The 20,019-nt window shown below is 39.5% G+C and overlaps 1 protein-coding gene across 4 annotated transcripts in view; it reads right to left on the bottom strand.

The window, feature by feature from the left end:
- Positions 1–1,072: 1,072 nt before the first annotated feature.
- Positions 1,073–20,019, bottom strand: part of LOC126236408 (protein N-terminal asparagine amidohydrolase-like) — a 134,338-nt gene continuing 115,391 nt past the window's right edge. For all 4 annotated transcript variants that reach the window (XM_049945702.1, XM_049945703.1, XM_049945704.1 and 1 more), the window contains one exon: positions 1,073–1,268. In XM_049945702.1, coding sequence (XP_049801659.1) covers positions 1,143–1,268 — 126 coding nt within the window. In that variant the 3' untranslated portion in view covers positions 1,073–1,142. The remainder of the gene's footprint in view (positions 1,269–20,019) is intronic.

The raw sequence follows: 20,019 nt of genomic DNA, 5'->3' as shown, positions 1-20,019 counted from the left end.
GCTCTGTTTCTGCATTTCCTGAGACTGTAACATTCTTTACCCATCACCCAACTGTACTCGTATCAACTGCAGCATCACCATACACTGCACACAAACATTTATGGATGTTCAGCACAGTCTTGTTTTCTGCACACAAGAATTCAATACAGGACGCTGCTTGTAACATGAGTAATATGCCATTTTGACGCTGTACTATGGGTCTGCCATCTGCCAGAACAGTTCAAAACTTCACTGATGCACAGAACAAACATCAAATGTAAAGCACCAACCAGGATGTTGGTCCATGTATACTAATGGCATTTTTAAAAAATGTGGGGCATTACTTACTGAACAACCCTCATAGAATGACTTATAAATTTTTAAAAGATCTGAAAAGGTGAGCCATCTTGTTTGACAAGCCAGCGAGGAGTCAGATCTACTAGGATACGACAAGTGATGGATATAGACAGAGACAGTAGCATTCCACTCAGGGTCAAACAGAAATAAGAACCAGTGGGGCAAATTGGGTCCACATGAGAGTGATAAATTCCAGGTTCCAACTGGCAGATGTGTTATTATTGTATGTATTTGGTATGCTCATAAAATTTTCATATACCATGGGATGCCGGACAGGCCATTGCAAGTAACTCCAGTATCTCCGACTACAACTGACTGAAATAAAAGTTTATCTGCATTCTTGAAACTCAAGAATACTCTGTCTGAACAAATATGATTAGTGTTCCTTATATTGTTTTCGCATTCAAGATATATATGCACCCAATTTTTAAATAGGTATGTATTAATCTTCTCACATTGTTATGCAGTAGTCAAAAGTCACTTGAAACTGAAATAAGCTAACTTTTGTAAGTATTCATTCCATTATCTTGATAATAAATGTGTTCTAATTGATTAAACTTTCCTATTGTTTCAAATCACTATGTAGAGCTACAAGTTTCCAAACAGGAAAGTTTTGGTAGATGCTCTAATACTATCCACCCTCATTTCTGGGTTTTTTTCTTCTTTTCATGAGTGTCTGGAGGAAAATGTCTGTTGGTGAAGAAAAGAGACTCAAAATAATAAAGAAAACATGCAGTTCAATTAACAATATTTATTATAATAAAAACAATAAAAATAAATATCATCAATAACAAAAATTATACACATTATTTTTTAACAAGTACCCATCCATTATTGGTCTCATCTCGTACATAACACCGAGGTTTGTTGAATTTGAATATTGTGTTAATTGGAGAGGGGTGATCTAACATACATTTCAGTGCCTTCCGAATCTGTTGGTGAAAAAGAAAGAACATTAAATTAATGTTAATAATCAAAAATCCTGTGTTTTCCAAAAAGGCAATGAATGTCACATCCAGAGAGATACAGAAATAACTCTTAGAACAGATGCAGTATACGTTTTCCAAGATTTGTCTGTTCTCATGAAACAATCAGACAATAACTTAAACTACCAAAACAGTTTTAAAAACTGTTCCACCCAATAACAACAAAAATGGCACTAGATAATTAGTTACATTTCTTGCATACATTTAATGATAAAAAGTTTTACATTATAGCTACTCGTGTTTGCCACTGCAATGACTGGAGCAGTTTCACCCAAACTTAATACATATCTTACATAGAATCTGTGAACAAGCACTGTTGGGATAGAAACTATGGAATGCCTGGAGCAATTTCTAACAAACTTGGCACACACGTTGTTCTTGACTGATTAGACAGACAGAGAGAGTACTGTGATGGTAAGACATCTCTAGTGGGTGGGGAAAAAGTTACACATAAAAAAATCAATGGTGTCATAGCAGTGTGAGTATTAACAATGCAGAGTGGATCTGAGATATTCATAATCCTTCAAATGAGAACTTTATAATGAAGGTTGAAGGATGGATTCACCAAAGAATTTATTTATTCTTAGTTCTGGAGGACTAACTAAAAATATTGCTTATAATCAAGTTCGGGAAAGTGGGCTTTCTTAGTTGAATTTCAGTGCTGAAATCTTCTTGTCCTATCAGCCAAGTGGCAGCATTTTCTTATGAGTTTCCTGCTCTCATTCTTCAGATCAAAAGACGGCAAGCAACAAACCATTGAAACACTGAAACTTCCTGGCAGATTAAAACTGTGTGCTGGACCGAGACTCAACTCGGGGCCTTTGCCTTTCACGGGCAAGTGCTCTACCAACTGAGCTACCCAAGCACGACTCACGCCCCATCCTCACAGCTTTACTTCTGCCAGTACCTCGTCTCCTACCTTCCAAACTTAACAGAAGCTCTCCTGCGAACCTTGCAGAACTAGCACTCCTGAAGGAAAGGATATTGCAGAGACATGGCTTAGCCACAGCCTGGGGGATACTTCCAGAATGAGATTTCCACTCTGCAGCAGAGTGTGCACTGATATGAAACTTCCTGGCAGATTAAAACTGTGTGCCGGACCGAGATTCGAACTCGGGACCTTTGCCTTTCGCGGGCAAGTGCTCAACCAACTGAGCTACCCAAGCATGACTCACACCCCGTCCTCACAGCTTTACTTCTGCCAGTACCTCGTCACCTACCTTCCAAACTTAACAGAAGCTCTCCTGCGAACCTTGCAGAACCCGCGAAAGGCAAAGGTCCCGAGTTCGAGTCTCAGTCCGGCACACAGTATTAATCTGCCAGGAAGTTTCATATCAGCGCACACTCCACTGCAGGGTGAAAATCTCATTCTGGAAACATCCCCCAGGCTGTGGCTAAGACATGTCTCTGCAATATCCTTTCTTTCAGGAGTGCTAGTTCTGCAAGGTTCGCAGGAGAGCTTCTGTTAAGTTTGGAAGGTAGGAGACGAGGTACTGGCAGAAGTAAAGCTGTGAGGACGGGGCGTGAGTCGTGCCTGGGTAGCTCAGTTGGTAGAGCACTTGCCTGCGAAAAGCAAAGGTCCCGAGTTCGAGTCTCAGTCTGGCACACAGTTTTAATCTGCCAAGAAGTTTCATATCAGCACACACTCCACTGCAGAGTGAAAATCTCATTCTGGAAACATCCCCCAGGTTGTGGCTAAGACATGTCTCTGCAATATCCATTCTTTCAGGAGTGCTAGTTCTGCAAGGTTCGCAGGTGAGCTTCTGTTAAGTTTGGAAGGTAGGAGACGAGGTACTGGCAGAAGTAAAGCTGTGAGGATGGGGCGTGAGTCGTGCTTGGGTAGCGCAGTTGGTTGAGCACTTGCCTGCGAAAAGCAAAGGTCCCGAGTTTGAGTCTCAGTCTGGCACACAGTTTTAATCTGCCAGGAAGTTTCATATCAGCGCACACTCCGCTGCAGAGTGAAAATCTCATTCTTTGAAACACTGCTTCAAGATAATGATGCCTCTTGGCTGATATCCTAATAAAATTTCATCGACATAGTTAAATTATGATAAGTTCATATTAAGAGTGAATTTTTAAAATATTTTGCATTATAATTTAATATAATTGGATAGATAAAAAATCTACTTACCAAGTGACAGCAAGAGAACACATATATAAAAAGTATTAAAGATTGCAAGCTTTTGGGACCAGTGGCTCCTTCTTCTGGCTGAATAGTTGAAGGGGGGAGGAAGAAGGGTGAAGGAAAAGGACTAGTGAGGTTTAGGAAAAGATCTGGTCAGTCTCCCCTCACACAGGGGACTTATCAGACAGGAAGAGGAGGAAAGACTAATTGTTGGGGACTTCACCAGACAAGATTTGAAAACTGGAGAGCTTAAAGGTGGAAGATAAAGCAATACACAAGACAGAGATTACTTCTAAAACATCATGCACAACTTAATAAGAGCAGAAAGTTAAGTGCATTGAACGTGATAGAGATAGGAGGGGAGCAGTGAAAACTAGACGGCCAGAAAGTGAATGATGTAGAAAACGAAAAGGGAGTGAAGAAAGGAATAGTTACTTTGAGGAAATGCTGAGATGGAAGAAATTTATATAAATTAAGGCCAGGTGGGTGGTGAGAGCCAAGGACACATTGTAGTGCCAGTATCCAACTGCACAGTTGGTACAAACTGGTGTCTGGGGAAAGGAACCAGATGGAACGTATGTGAAACAGGCATGACTGTCATGTTGCAAAGCATTCTCTGCAACAGGATAGTATATGTTGCCAGTATACATGCCTATGACCATATATCTTAAGTGATAATTTGATTGTAGTCATGTCGATATAAAAGGTCGAACAGCGTTTACATAACAGTGGGTATACAACATGTGTCATTTGACATGTGGCTGTCCCTTTCAGAGTATACGGTTTGCCGGTTACAGGGCTGGTGTAAGTGGTGGCAGGAGCATTCTAGGGCAAGTCTTACAGCAGAGATAGTCACAGGAGTAGGAACCATAGGATAGGGAGAGGTGTGCAGCAGGAGCGTAAGATCTGACAAGGATACTGCACAAATTGGGAGGGCGACAAAAAGCTATTCTATGTGTGGTGGGTAAAATATGAGCCAGAATGGATCTCTTTTCAGGGCATGATTTTAGGAAGTCATATCCTTGTCGAATTGCTGTTTAATACATTCAATAATATTGAGTGACAAGTGGTGTACTCTTGAGTTGTTTTTCGGAGGAATCAGCAGTACCAGGATGGGATGTGATAGCTCAGGAAAACTGCTTTTGAACTAGGCTGGTAGAGTAATTAAATACAATGAAGGCTGAAGTGAGGATGGTGGTGCATCACTGTAAAGAATCTGCGTCTGAACATGTTTGCTGCAAATTCCAAGACTGTATGGGAGAGAATGTTCGACATGGGAAGGTTGCTAACTGTCAAAATGTAAATACTCTTGTTTGTTAGTAGGTCTAATGTAAACATAACTGTGTAGCTGACGTTTGCTGAGAATGAAATCAGCATCAAGAAAAATGGTGTGGGATTCAGAATAGGATCATGTGAAATTTAATTGGGAGAATGCATTTAGAGATTTCAAGAATTTTAATAGGTCAGCCTCAACATAAGCCCAAATGGCAAAGAGATTGAAACACCCCCGTTTAAATTCCTTTACTGGATTTTGTGTAATTTACCGAAGCCGCCAAATAGTTAATTATTATGATTACATGACTGTGTGCTTAATGGATGAAAGGCTATCAGTTTTCTGCTGTGGCTTCGGGGGTATTTCAACCGAGTGTGGCTGTTCTGAGAGTGAATAGTGGAATGATTGAAAGTTTGTCTATTATTAAGAACCATAAAGGTTGCGATGTACAAACTGATATATATTTCCTACTAACACACAAATTCTGAGGCAGTTGCTACCTTCGCCTTACACGTCTAATTACGGTTATATCTTTTTATTGATGGCTGATTTTCAGTGCTTCGTCACACGCAATGCTGATGGTTAACATCCACAACAATCCTCACTGCAATCCATGGTTGTTGCCGGCTGAAGTGGTTGACGTGAAACACGTAATTCGGCACTTGTCACTTTTTGTTTCATATCACTCGCGAATCAGTATTAGTAAGGGTCAACCCCACGACGATCAGGGGGACGTGCTCACTCATCATACTCCTATGAATTTTACCGTTTACAAGTCACTCGACCACCATTCTTGCCCGTCTCTCCAACAACACTGCTCACTCGACACTCCCCAGTACTATTCCTCACTCGACACTCATCTCACTGCCTTCTGCAGTGCTCGAGAATCGACTCCTGTCAACTATCGACCCGGGCATCGGATACTAGCATCTATGTTCGTGGGATCATGGACCCTTACAAGGTCATCAATGTATCTAAACCAAATCAGATGCTGAAGGCTTATGGATCCTAGGAAAGTCCTGTCCAAGCAGCCCATGAAAAAGTTGGCACACGAAAGAACCATATTGATTCCCACAGCTGTGCCTCTGATTTGTTTGTATGTCTGCCCCTCAAAGATAAAGTAGGTCTTTGTATGTATAAAGTTTATTAAGGTCAGCATGAAGGATTTCATAGGTTTAGAATCAGCTAGATGCTGACTGAGTAAATGTTAGCAGCAGACCGACCATGTACTTGGGGGATGTTGGTACGGAGGGAGGTGGTATCAATGGTGACAAGCAAGTGGGACAGACACAGATTTCAGAATGTCTATGAAATGGTTGGTGTCTTTAATGTAGGAGGGAAGTCTTTGTAATATGAGTTGCAGGTGTAAATCAACTGAGGCAGATATCCAATTGGTAGGTGCTTTGAAGCGAGCAACTATGGGATGCCCAGGATGATTGAGTTTGTAGATCTGAGGATGCACGGTTTGGAATGAGTGTTAGTCCTTGCGAGGGGCCTGAGGTTTTAGGGAGGGACTGCAGGTCACCACCATTCTCACCTCAGCCTTCACTGGACATAACGACCGCAACAGCCTAGTGCAAAAGTGGGCCATCACATTCAATCCTGGTATTGCTGATCCCTCTGAAATAACAACACAGGAGTACACCATTTGCCACTTAGTATTATGCTGGTTTTGAAAGTATTAATCAGCTACTCCGACAAAGCTATGACTGCTTAAAATTGTTCCCGGTTAGGAGGCCCATTCTGTCTGTCATTTTGCCCACCAAGCCTAGAATAGCTATTCGTCACCCACCCAATCTCTGCAATATTCTTGTCAGACCCTATGCCCCTTCTCCACACATCTCCCTACACTATGGCTCCTACACTATGACTGTCTCCAGTATAAGATTTGCCCTAGCACACTCCTAACACCACCTATATCAGCCCTGCAACTGGTGAGAGTCACCTATGAAATGACACATCATATACCAGCAGTTATGTATGCCTTTCACAACAGCACGACCACCACTAAGATATGAGTTAGGATGAATAGGTATAGGCATAGGGTGTATATGGGCAACACACAATATCCTGTTGCAGGGCATGCTCTACAGCATGACAGTTGTGACATCAGTGCCTGTTTCCCCACAAGTGCCATCTGAATTCTTTGCTCAGACTCCAATTTCCTAGAACTCTGCAGGTGGAAACTGGCACAACAGCACATTCTTGGTTCTTGCCAACCACCTGGCCTTAATTTATGTTAATTTCTTCTGTCTCAGCATTTCCTCACAGTAACTACTCCTTTTTTCAATTACTTTTAGTTTTCTACATCATTCATTTTCTGACCTGTCTTTTCTTGCTGTCCCCCTCCCATCTCTAGAACAAACAATGCACTTAGCTTTCTGCTCTTATTGAGTTGTGCATAATGTCTTGGCAGTAATCTCTGTCTTGCGGATTACCCTATGTTCCATCTTTAAGCTCTCAAGTTCTCAAATGTCATCTGGTCCAGACCCTAAAAATCAGTCTTTCTTATCATCCGTCTGGTAAGTCTCCTCTCAGCTGGGGTTCTGAGCGACTTTTCCACACTCTGCTCCTTTTCCTAAACTTCAGTCCTTTTTCCTTCACCCTTCTTCCTACCCCTTCAAACCTTCTGCCCGAAGAATGGACAGTTGGCTACAAAAGCTTGCAAACTTTAATACCTTTTATACACGTGTCCTCCTTCCACTGCTTGGTGAGTAAATTTTTTTATCCATACAATAACATTATATTTTCAAAAATTGATTATTTTTGTTGTTACATTATAATTTGTGCACTACACTTATACTTCTAAAAACTTGCGAATAACATTACTTTGATTTCACACTGAACATGCATTGGATTTCTTTTCCTGCCTAACACAAGGCTGGAATCAAGAAGCAATCACAAAATGTTGCATAATCAACTCATAATTAATAAAACAACACTAATTTCACAGAATGAGCAAATATAAGTGCTTCAAAGCTGAAAACAAATTATGATATTATGGGAATATTTAATGTTCATTATGAACTAAGGTGGAAAAGCTGTCAACAACTGTGTAAAACACAGGAGTTTAAAAAGATCCATCTGTTTTCACAAGATTATATCCTCTACATGAATGAATATTGCTGTTTGGGGTAACTCTTATCTCATGCACCAAAAGTAAAAATTTAACTTTGGGTCAGTCATAAGCTGCCAGCCCATATGGTTGCTGGTATGGTTTTCCCTTATGCAGCTATCTTGCTCACTTATTCAAGAGTATAGCACTGTACCTCCTACAGCAATGCACCAAGGTACTCCAAGGTTGCCTGATCTCAGTTAATGTGTGTGTGTGTGTGTGTGTGTGTGTGTGTGTGTGTGTGTGTTGGGGGGGGGGGGGGTTGTGAAAGATTGTCTATGTGCCTCCCCCTCTAATGACAATGGGTGCATAAACTCCAGACATGCTTGCAAAAATATGAGTAAAGTCTAATTATCATCCGGATGTTTGTTGTGCATCCAGTAGAGTGCACGCCAACCATTTGTGAAATCTTTAGGGAAACTTTGATCCTAAATGTAACTGTAAAAAGTATCCCAAGGCCATATGTGCATGAATACAAAAGATATACCACGCATCTAAAATGTTATGAGACTGATAGCATTCCTGGTGCATAAGCAATGTCTGCACAGTAACTATGGTGGCAGGTTGAACTGACAACTGTAAACGACAGACATCAGCAGGCAGTTGTGAGCAGACAGATTTGGACGTGTGGCCATAAATCAAGTGTTCAAGACATTCTATACAATGTTCTCAAGAAGGGAAAAGTGTGTGCAAAGTTGGCCCACATATCTTGATGCCAGAACAAAAACAATGACACGTGGACACATACCATCGCTTCATTGAAATTCAAAACGCAGACAGATCTTTTCTGGAAAGTATCATCAGAGCTGAGGAGACTTGGAGTTATCAATACAAATATACCACAAAATGACAAAGTACAGAAATTCACATGAAGGGTCAGCACTCTGTGGACATAATCAACATTTAAGCCAATGTGGGATGCAAGCTGAACATCTTAAAAATGGACTTTCCTGTCATTTTCACATGGTTGTAGGAATGTTCTATGGAAGAGACTATGAAGAAAACCTGAAACATTAAAACCAGTATCTTAACTTTTCTCTACAATTTATTAATCCAGTTTTGAAACTTTCTGGACTGACGGGGTATAACCCAGTAAAGTGAGATAGTTCTTTTGAAAAATAATAGCTTAGGAGTCCCATGTGTAAATTGAGATTTACCCAAAGTTTATATCTTCACTTAAGCATAAGATATAGTCTTGTGGAATCATATGAACCTTTTTGAAACATCCTATATTTTTAACTGCAAATGACCATTGTTATGACGAGAACAGTTATACGAAAAATCAATTTTCTGAATACAGTACCACATTATATTATTTTTTACAATGGTGTTCAGGTATAAGCACTTATTGTAAAGGTTTTACACACTGATATCGCACTTTTGCCACGACAGAGTAACAAGGCACATAAAAAATGAAGCACCTTGGAGAGATCTTTAATGTGGTATATAACTGGAACTGCATATTTTCCTAATAAGGAGGTATTAATACCCACATGGAAATTTTCACTCTGCAGCAGAGTGTCCATTGATATAAAACTTCCTAGCAAATTCAAACTGTGTGCTGGACTGAGACTCAAACTCGGACCTTTGCTCTACCAACTGAGCTACCCAAGCACGACTCACGACCTTTCTGCACAGCTTTACTTTTGCCATGTCTCTGCAATATCATTTCTTTCATGAGTGCTGCTCTTGCAAGTTTCGCAGAGGAGTTTCTGTGAAGTTTGGAAGGTAGAAATGAGGTACTGGTGAAAGTAGAGCTGTGAGAAAGGGTTGTGAGTCATGCTTGGATAACTCAGTTGGTAGAGCACTTGCCTGTGAAAGTTCAAGTCTTGGTCTGCCACACAGTGTTAATCTGCCAGGAATTTTCAAGTATAAATATGAAAACCACTAAATACAACACGTTAGCTTTGAAAAAACTGAAATCAAGATTGTGTCTGCTCGATTTGCCTCTGTCAGCAAATAAGAGCACAGAACATGTGATCTTGTCAGCCAACAACAGCTCATGACATGTGACCTAGTCAGCCAATTGCTACATGACATTTCATTGCATGAACACACAGACACCTTGAATTTCATAAAAATTGTAGCACAAATAAAATAGGAATGATTAATGTTTCAGATTAATAGACCAACAGTACAGTTACAAACAAAGCTATGCCTTCCTGTATAATATTGTCTGTTTCTTCCCAAAAGTGTGCTTAGGCTAGGATCTAAGAGCACCGCTTAGATTGCTGAAAGTAAAGCAGTGACATTTATATTCTTTGTTGTCACAAATATTTTGCTGTTTTTTCCAGATACATCACAATTCAACATTTCATGATTTCCAATGGTGTATTTAGACTGAAAGGTAATAGCACAGCTTACATTACTGAGTGAAGCAATGACATTTATATTCTTTGCTGTCACAGATATTTGGCTGTTCTTTCCAAATATGTCATGATCGACACGTCATAATTTTGAAAGGTGTTGTTACACTGGGAGGTAACAGCACAACTTAAATTTTTGTGAGTGAAGTAATGACATTTATATTATTTGTTGTCACAAATACAGAGCTTTTTTTTTCTGCAAACATTACACAACATATGAGGATGTGGTTAGGGTGGGATCCAAGCACACAGCTTAAATTGGAACAGCTGAGTAATAGTTACAACCAAGATTATAAATTTTCCTGTTACCCTTGTACACAGAAATGAAATTTATAATCTTGGCTGCCACAAACATTCAGCTGTTTTGTTTCTGAATAAGTTGGGATTTCTGAGGGTGTCGTTAGGTTGGGCCCAAAAGAGCCCAAGCTAAACTGCTGGGATTCAAATGACTGTGTATTAAATGAAATATATATTATTATATCATTGAAAATTATATAAATATATTATGTTGTGAAACAGTGAAAGAAATAATTGTGCTATGACTGAACTGTTTACTATCCAAAATCGAATGCAATGCAGGCATGCTCGGATAGGTTGCATTATACTGAATGAATAAAGCAAATTTGTGATCTTGGATGTTAGACCATAATGTCTTCCTATGAAGCATAGACTGCCCAAAATGCCACACTCTGGTTACATTTATGCTGAATGAGGAAACATTTTGGGAGAACAGAAAATGTGGAAAAGAGTTGCATGGTCAATATGCAATGCACATTCAAGCAGACTGTATGGGACTGTACTTGGTTCAGTAATTCACAAATGTCAGCAAAACCTCTGAGTTCTTTGCCATGTGGATCTACATGAATTATGGAAAGACAGAGAGAGAGAGAGAGAGAGAGAGAGAGAGAGAGAGAGAGAGAGAGAGAGAGAGAGACTTATCGAAAATTTTGGCTTCTCTAAGCGTACAGTGACTGACTGGTCTTTCTTCTACTATCAAGTGCACACAGAGTGGGGGATTAACAATTTACGCAGGGACCAGGGATGAGATGCAATTTGAGAAAAGCAAACACAGCAAAGGATGTAAAATCATCAGACAGTAGGTGTTCGGTGGAATTCAGTGAGGGTCCAAGAAAGCCTCCCTTGAGCCTGTGGAAGCATGAACTAAGGAGGGCTTGATAAGAATAACCAATCAAAAGATTCTTCCTAGGTAAATGATCATAAGTGACAGCTGGAAGTTACATGACATTATGGGTCTGCAGCTTTTCAGTACATGGGAGGGAACTTTGTACGTATGACAGATTGTTCTGTTCAGCCATAGAGTGTGGAAAGAGTGTGTTGAGACATCAGAGGTGTCATCCCATGATATAGTCAAAAGTCCAAACATTTTGTGGATTGTCTAGATGAGTGCATGTTCTGCCAAGCATATCACTCGAAAGAATTTATCCACAATGCAAAACTGTTATGCAATAGTTCCTTCAGAGAGTGCTGCAGGCATCACCAGTGACTACAATTCTGTGCCTTTCAGGGAAACCAACACTTTCACTTTCTTCACCATTAAATGCATGTGAAGGCATGGCTTTGCTTGTTACTACATTGTTTGTACATTAATTTGAGACATTAACCATTCCTGCTAGATTTGTGCTGCTTGTTTAATTTTTTTTTGTGGCATTTGTATGTTTGAACAACTAATAAGTAATGTTGTAACCAACTGAATAGATCAGGCGTCCTGTGCTGTGATTGGGTAATTGAAGCAAATCAAGCAGATGCCATCTTGATTTCAGTATTTCCAAACCTAACATATTATACTTGGTGGTTTTCATATTTATATTTGTGTATTATGAAAATTTGCAGTGACAGTGACATGCCGCATTAAAGATCTCTCCAAAAGTGTTGTTTTTGTATAATTTGTTGTGCTGGAGTGGCAAGAAATATGTCATCTGTCCAGGGTAACAGTACTGCACTTATTTATCAAAATAAAATAAGTAAACTTAAATCATTTGCAGCACATGATCAGTTTGGCACAATGAGAGAAACTGTATGTTTACTGTCATGCACCGCACATGCGAATACTTGTTCAGAATGAAAGTAGGAGTAACTGGGGTTCAACATTTCAGCTTCATATGGCAAATGATCAAAGATCACAAGTGATTCACAAAGAGTCTTTTCTACAATAAATACTGAGCTGCTCCGCTAATGACAACACCACAAGGACAAAGTATTGGCAAGGTTCACATTTTCTGGGGGGTAACCTCTGGTCACTTCACACTCCATACTCATCACCCCCTGTTGAGCTCTGAAACTGTTTTCATAACTCTATAGTGCTGAAAAGTGTGCAGAATTAGATGTGGGATCTTAGATAGAGTGGCTGTCCAACTCTATTACAAATGCCTGTAGCAGCGAGAATGGTACTATGGAGGACGATATTGAATTCTGTGATGTTACATGGGCTGGGGCACACCCTCACCAAGGAAAGTTCTGGATTTGACAAAATCTTAGAATGACTAGTGGGTTGTAATGGTGGAAAGATAGAGAATTACGTCTTAAAAGTGCCCTCATTTAAAGTTACTGAGCTTCTTCCATAGAATGCAGTTCTGATAGCAATTCTTCAAACAGTATAATTATTCAATCAAAAGTCAAAACAGGTCCAAAAAAAGCATTGGGGGCAGATGTAAGGAACCTTTGTCACCATCCTGGCCAACACCATCATGGATACAGTTTGCCTCCCTTCCTCCAGCTGCTTATGAATTGTTAGCACCACATCTGTGTTGTCTGGATGACTGTATGAGAACCTGAACAGTGTTGTGTGGCAATCGACAAAAGTAAGGGGGAAGGTACACACAGCATCACACCTTGAAGTGCACAACATTTCCCTTTATGACTTTCTCCACATTTGGAGCATGCTCTTAGCATGATATAAAGCTGATTAGTGGTCACAGAACTAATGAAACAGGTCACTTCATTCTGTAACCAGTGTGTATCATTAATGAATAACCACAATGCAGTATATTTGTTTATTAGTTGCTAGTAAATATGAATTACTCCGACAAGAAGGATAATCTACATCTAACACCAAGAAATAATATTTCCATTCATATGAAATGTACACATTGGTGACCCATAGCCTGATTAGAATTACTTGATAACTGACATCTATCACTTGGGGGGTGGGTGCTACAGTGTTGCCACAACAGCTACCATTCAGTTAAAGGCGACACACAAGCATGATGGGTCACTTTACAAGTGCTGAAATGCTGTTCATGTAATGTGGAGCAATGTTGGAAGCTGCTGCCATTAGCTACGGTGGGAATGCGAGATGCCCTGTCCAAAGTTGATTTCAGAGGACCAATGACTGCAGGCAATGGGTTTTGTAGCCTTCAATTTACACTTGTCTCCTAACCTTACCACAACCTCTTGATGTGCACTGTATATGAGAAAACGGCAGGCAGCAACCTGCAGCAGAATTATTAATCATGCTCACTTTGCTCATGGCAATTAAAGATGACCTGCACAAGCAAACTCAAGACAGAAAACCTTCAATTTCAGTGATAAAAGCAAATTGCAACATCTCGCTTTTGCTAGGTGGCTGACATGATTCTGACCAATGAACAGTCCTGGTTGGAGCTCATTTACAGGTTATAGGCAACGCAGGCAGATTCTCAATGAAAAAAGAATGATAGGAAAAAAAAATAAGAGCAAATAAAAAGGACAATACAATTATGAAAATAATGCGACAAAATATTAAAAAAAATTACGCTGAAACCAATTAATTGAAAATAATAATAATCAGTCATTTTGATAAAGATTTAAAGATAAAATAATATTACTAGCCGGCAATGAAATTCAAACCCATGACCTTTTCTATCAAAGCCTGCAACTTAAACATCGCGCCAAAGAAGACCTTTGAATGGTAACCTTACATTTATTGATCTATCAAACCAGTTACAATGATCTCTGCAGTCATTTAATATTCTGTTTCTTTCAAGTGTCATCAATTTCACCAGTATCTTGACCATTTTTAATTTATCACTCTCTCTAACACAAAATACTTTCAGAAAGGAATTGTACATAGTTTTACCTATGCAGTCATTTTTTTAAATCATAGATTTTTGAAGAACCATCTTTATATGTTTCCATGATCTTATTTCTGTTCTCACCTTTCTCAGTCTGATTAATAACGTCAAGCTTCTGTTGTATTGCAAAATGTTTATGTTTCACTTCCACTTTGTTTTAAGAGATGCTTGTTTGAGAAAGCATTCCCAAAACAATACACAGCATTACTGTAATTGTGATATGGAACAGTACTAATCATGACTACATATTAAAACACCACTTTTTAATTTCTGTAGACACCTGGTGCACAACATATGCTGTCTGACAAGTGATTGAAATAACTGTTGGCACTACACAACCTGAAATTGTTGGCCACTGCCGAGTGTTACCAGATTCCACTGAATGTGTCCAAAATATTCAATATGCATGAAGCAATGCCAGATTAATGAACGTGCTGGACTGTCAGATGCAAGGTTAATGGCCCTTTACTGTTTCAGGGATGATAGAATAGGCCCAGTGTGTCACTTTGAGGCAGGAGTCTTGAAACTAGTAAGTTGAAAGTTATTACAGAAATTGAGAAAAATCCATATTTATTGTTGGGCTGCTGATTAAGACATAAATCCAAATGGATATATTTGCACAGAAATTTTATTTATTTGTATAACTTTAGATGGTGGCACAAAAAACTGCACACCCATGTGAACAGGACTGGCATTGTTCGACCACAACAAGAATTCTTGCCATGTCTCAACTGATGATGCATACACAAGACCCTTGATACAACCCCAGGAAATGAAATTAAGTGGAGCCACACCAGGCAATTGAACTGACCACAAAACATGACCTCCTCTTTCGATCCATCTTTCAGAAAACATCGGATACTGATATTCACTAGCAATATTGCACAGTTAGTTGCAATATATGTGTGTATGAAAATGAAATGAGGTTATTTCTAACATTGTGGGAAGTACATATCTCATAAACAGAGCAGACATGAGTAAATAAAAGTCAGAAGGAAGTAAATATGGGCCTATTACCCAATCAATAACAATATCTTGCCAAAGTTCACTGACAGTCTGTGTTGGTGATTTTTTACAACATGGGGATTTCTAAGACACACACATTTGTTGAAAAGTTTCTCTCTAGTGCAACACACTACAACCAAGGAAAGTACATACACAAGAAAGTCAGGCCCAACAATACAATGCTGCAGCATATATTGGCTCAAAGTGATATAAGGTCTGAAGTCAGCATAAATTAAAGCTTGTTCTCTATATGAATGGCAGGTGCTTGGCAGCTCTTCCCATACTAAATTTCTAACAGTACCGTGTGTGACACCTATTTCATACATAATATGATATAAAAATATTGTCCGGCCTTAATAATTTAGAGTACAAGAACAGAGCACTGCACATGCCCAAGTTCGGAAGTGTCAGTATCCACAAATCTAGCAGTCTGTGGAGTTTTACGTTGGTGTTTACATCATCAAATAGAAGCAATATAACAGTTAGGATACAGTATATGTTGAGAATCATTGCAGTTTAACTTGTATCATTTCTTTTGAAGATCATTAGTCGAGCACATAGAAATGGTTGAAATATAAGAACTCCACATCGGTAGAATTACTACAACAATGTGTGTTTCACATCTGTTTCTATGGCTGAGTGGACAGGCTGACGGTTTATGAATGTTAAGGACGAGTGTTCAAATCTAATGGGAGTCGCCCGTGGAGGTAATATTTTAAACCTTAATTTGCTACAAATTGTGCACTTGTAGGCTTTTCTAGGTTTCATATTCTTTCAAAAGATTCCATTTCATAATGGTCTAACCTTTAAACAAATAGACAAATGGTCATAGTAAAAATATTGAAAATGGATGTATTTATTTGTAATTACTTCGACTACCATCTGGTGTCTCTCTCTATAGTTCTCTGCTAAGAGAAACATGTCAGCTAATTGGAAAATATATATTTTAAAGGTCCTTACATGATGTTTGTATTCCTTTTTGCCTGCTTCATTTACTGCATTTTTATATTTTCTCCTTTCATCAATTAAATTCAATATTTCTTCTGTTACCCAAGGATTTCTATTAGCCCTCGTCTTTTTACCTACTTGATCCTCTGCTGCCTTCACTACTTCATCCTGCAGAGCTACCCATTCTTCTTCTATTGTATTTCTTTTCCCCATTTCTGTCAATTGTTCCCTTATGCTCTCCATGAAACTCTCTACAACCTCTGGTTCTTTCAGTTTATCCAGGTCCCATCTCCTTAAATTCCCACCTTTTTGCAGTTTCTTCAATCTGCAGTTCATAACCAATAAATTGTGGTCAGAATCCACATCTGCCCCTGCAAATGTCTTACAATTTAAAACCTGGTTCCTAAATCTGTGTCTTACCATTATATAATCTATCTGATACCTTTTAGTATCTCCAGGATTCCTCCAGGTATACAACCTTCTTTTATGATTCTTGAACCAAGTGTTAGCTATGATTAAGTTATGCTCTGTGCAAAATTCTACCAGGCGGCTTCCTCTTTCATTTCTTACCCCCAATCCATATTCACCTACTATGTTTCCTTCTCTCCCTTTTCCTACTGACGAATTCCAGTCACCCATGACTATTAAATTTTCGTCTCCCTTCACTACCTGAATAATTTCTTTTATCTCGTCATATATTTCATCAATTTCTTCATCATCTGCAGAGCTAGTTGGCATATAAACTTGTACTACTGTAGTAGGCATGGGCTTTGTGTCTATCTTGGCCACAATAATGCGTTCACTATGCTGTTTGTAGTAGCTAGCACGCACTCCTATTTTTTTATTCATTATTAAACCTACTCCTGCATTACCCCTATTTGATTTTGTATTTATAAATCTGTAATCACCTGACCAAAAGTCTTGTTCCTCCTGCCACCGAACTTCACTAATTCCCACTATATCTAACTTTAACCTATCCATTTCCCTTTTTAAATTTTCTAACCTACCTGCCCGATTAAGGGATCTGACATTCCACGCTCCGATCCGTAGAATGCCAGTTTTCTTTCTCCTGATAACAATGTCCTCTTGAGTAGTCCCCGCCCGGAGATCCGAATGGGGGACTATTTTACCTCCGGAATATTTTACCCAAGAGGACGCCATCATCATTTAATCATACAGTAAAGCTGCATGTCCTCGGGAAAAATTACGGCTGTAGTTTCCCCTTGCTTTCAGCCGCTCGCAGTACCAGCACAGCAAGGCCGTTTTGGTTAATGTTACAAGGCCAGATCAGTCAATCATCCAGACTGTTGCCCCTGCAACTACTGAAAAGGCTGCTGCCCCTCTTCAGGAACCACATGTTTGTCTGGCCTCTCAACAGATACCCCTCCGTTGTGGTTCCACCTACGGTACGGCCATCTGTATCGCTGAGGCACGCAAGCCTCCCCACCAACGGCAAGGTCCATGGTTCATGGGGGGAGATCGACAGGAAGTGCAAAATGGCTAAGCAGGGATGGCTAGAGGACAAATGTAAGGATGTAGAGGCTTGTCTCACCAGGGGTAAGATACATACTGCCTACAGGAAAATTAAAGAGACCTTTGGAGAGAAGAGAACCACTTGTATGAATATCAAGGGCTCAGATGGCAACCCAGTTCTAAGCAAAGAAGGGAAGGCAGAAAGGTGGAAGGAGTATATAGAGGGTTTATACAAGGGCGATGTACTTGAGGACAATATTATGGAAATGGAAGAGGATGTAGATGAAGATGAAATGGGAGATAAGATACTGCGTGAAGAGTTTGACAGAGCACTGAAAGACCTGAGACGAAACAAGGCTCCGGGAGTAGACAACATTCCATTAGAACTACTGATGGCCTTGGGAGAGCCAGTCATGACAAAACTCTACCATCTGGTGAGCAAGATGTATGAGACAGGCGAAATACCCACAGACTTCAGGAAGAATATAATAATTCCAATCCCAAAGAAAGCAGGTGTTGACAGATGTGAAAATTACCGAACTATCAGTTTAATAAGTCACAGCTGCAAAATACTAACGTGAATTCTTTACAGACGAATGGAAAAACTGGTAGAAGCGGACCTCGGGGAAGATCAGTTTGGATTCCGTAGAAATGTTGGAACACGTGAGGCAATACTAACCTTACGACTTATCTTAGAAGAAAGATTAAGAAAAGGCAAACCTACATTTCTAGCATTTGTAGACTTAGAGAAAGCTTTTGACAACGTTAACTGGAATACTCTCTTTCAAATTCTGAAGGTGGCAGGGGTAAAATACAAGGAGCGAAAGGCTATTTACAATTTGTACAGAAACCAGATGGCAGTTATAAGAGTCGAGGGGCATGAAAGGGAAGCAGTGGTTGGGAAAGGAGTGAGACAGGGTTGTAGCCTCTCCCCGATGTTATTCAATCTGTATATTGAGCAAGCAGTGAAGGAAACAAAAGAAAAATTCGGAGTAGGTATTAAAATTCATGGAGAAGAAGTAAAAACTTTGAGGTTCGCCGATGACATTGTAATTCTGTCAGAGACAGCAAAGGACTTGGAAGAGCAGTTGAACGGAATCGACAGTGTTTTGAAAGGAGGATATAAGATAAACATCAACAAAAGCAAAACGAGGATAATGGAATGTAGTCAAATTAAATCGGGTGATGCTGAGGGGATTAGATTAGGAAATGAGACACTTAAAGTAGTAAAGGAGTTTTGCTATTTAGGGAGTAAAATAACTGATGATGGTCGAAGTAGAGAGGATATAAAATGTAGACTGGCAATGGCAAGGAAATCGTTTCTGAAGAAGAGAAATTTGTTAACATCGAGTATAGATTTAAGTGTCAGGAAGTCGTTTCTGAAAGTATTTGTATGGAGTGTAGCCATGTATGGAAGTGAAACATGGACGATAAATAGTTGGGACAAGAAGAGAATAGAAGCTTTCGAAATGTGGTGCTACAGAAGAATGCTGAAGATAAGGTGGGTAGATCACGTAACTAATGAGGAGATATTGAATAGGATTGGGGAGAAGAGAAGTTTGTGGCACAACTTGACTAGAAGAAGGGATCGGTTGGTAAGACATGTTTTGAGGCATCAAGGGATCACAAATTTAGCATTGGAGGGCAGCGTGGAGGGTAAAAATCGTAGAGGGAGACCAAGAGATGAATACACTAAGCATATTCAGAAGGATGTAGGTTGCCGTAGGTACTGGGAGATGAAGAAGCTTGCACAGGATAGAGTAGCATGGAGAGCTGCATCAAACCAGTCTCAGGACTGAAGACCACAACAACAACAACATGATGTTTATACGAGTGAGTGGATGTGTCCTTCAATATCCGTTTTTTCCAATATTTGTTCTTTACCTATGGTAGGCATATTTGACCGTTACACTAAAAGGAAGAGATCAGCACCTCCTTGGTATTGTTTCAGCTTGCTGTGCTGGTATCTGTTGTATTTATCGGATAGAATCTCACTTGCAGCCTTTTTTTTTTTTTCATGTTTCTTTTGAAAGTTCATGTTTAGTTTTTTTTATCTTGATTAATTAATTAAGCTAACTATGACAGTATATGTATTCTCCCTGTGACCTGAAAATTGTAGAGGTTAGATGAAACTGTGTAAGGACATTTGATTTGTTAACTCTAGTTGGTCATTCAAGATGTAGGTTAGTTTGTTGTGAATGTGACTGTATATTTCAAATTCATACATCATATTCACCTGTACTCCTTTCTCAGCAATGAAGTTTTCTTCAGGTCTCTGGCCTGACAAGGAGCACCTCTGTCCTGGGTCCATGGATAAACCAC

Source organism: Schistocerca nitens, chromosome 2 (assembly GCF_023898315.1).
Source record: "Schistocerca nitens isolate TAMUIC-IGC-003100 chromosome 2, iqSchNite1.1, whole genome shotgun sequence".
NCBI classification, from domain to species: Eukaryota; Metazoa; Arthropoda; class Insecta; order Orthoptera; family Acrididae; genus Schistocerca; species Schistocerca nitens.
This window is presented reverse-complemented; position numbering and strand designations above follow the sequence as displayed.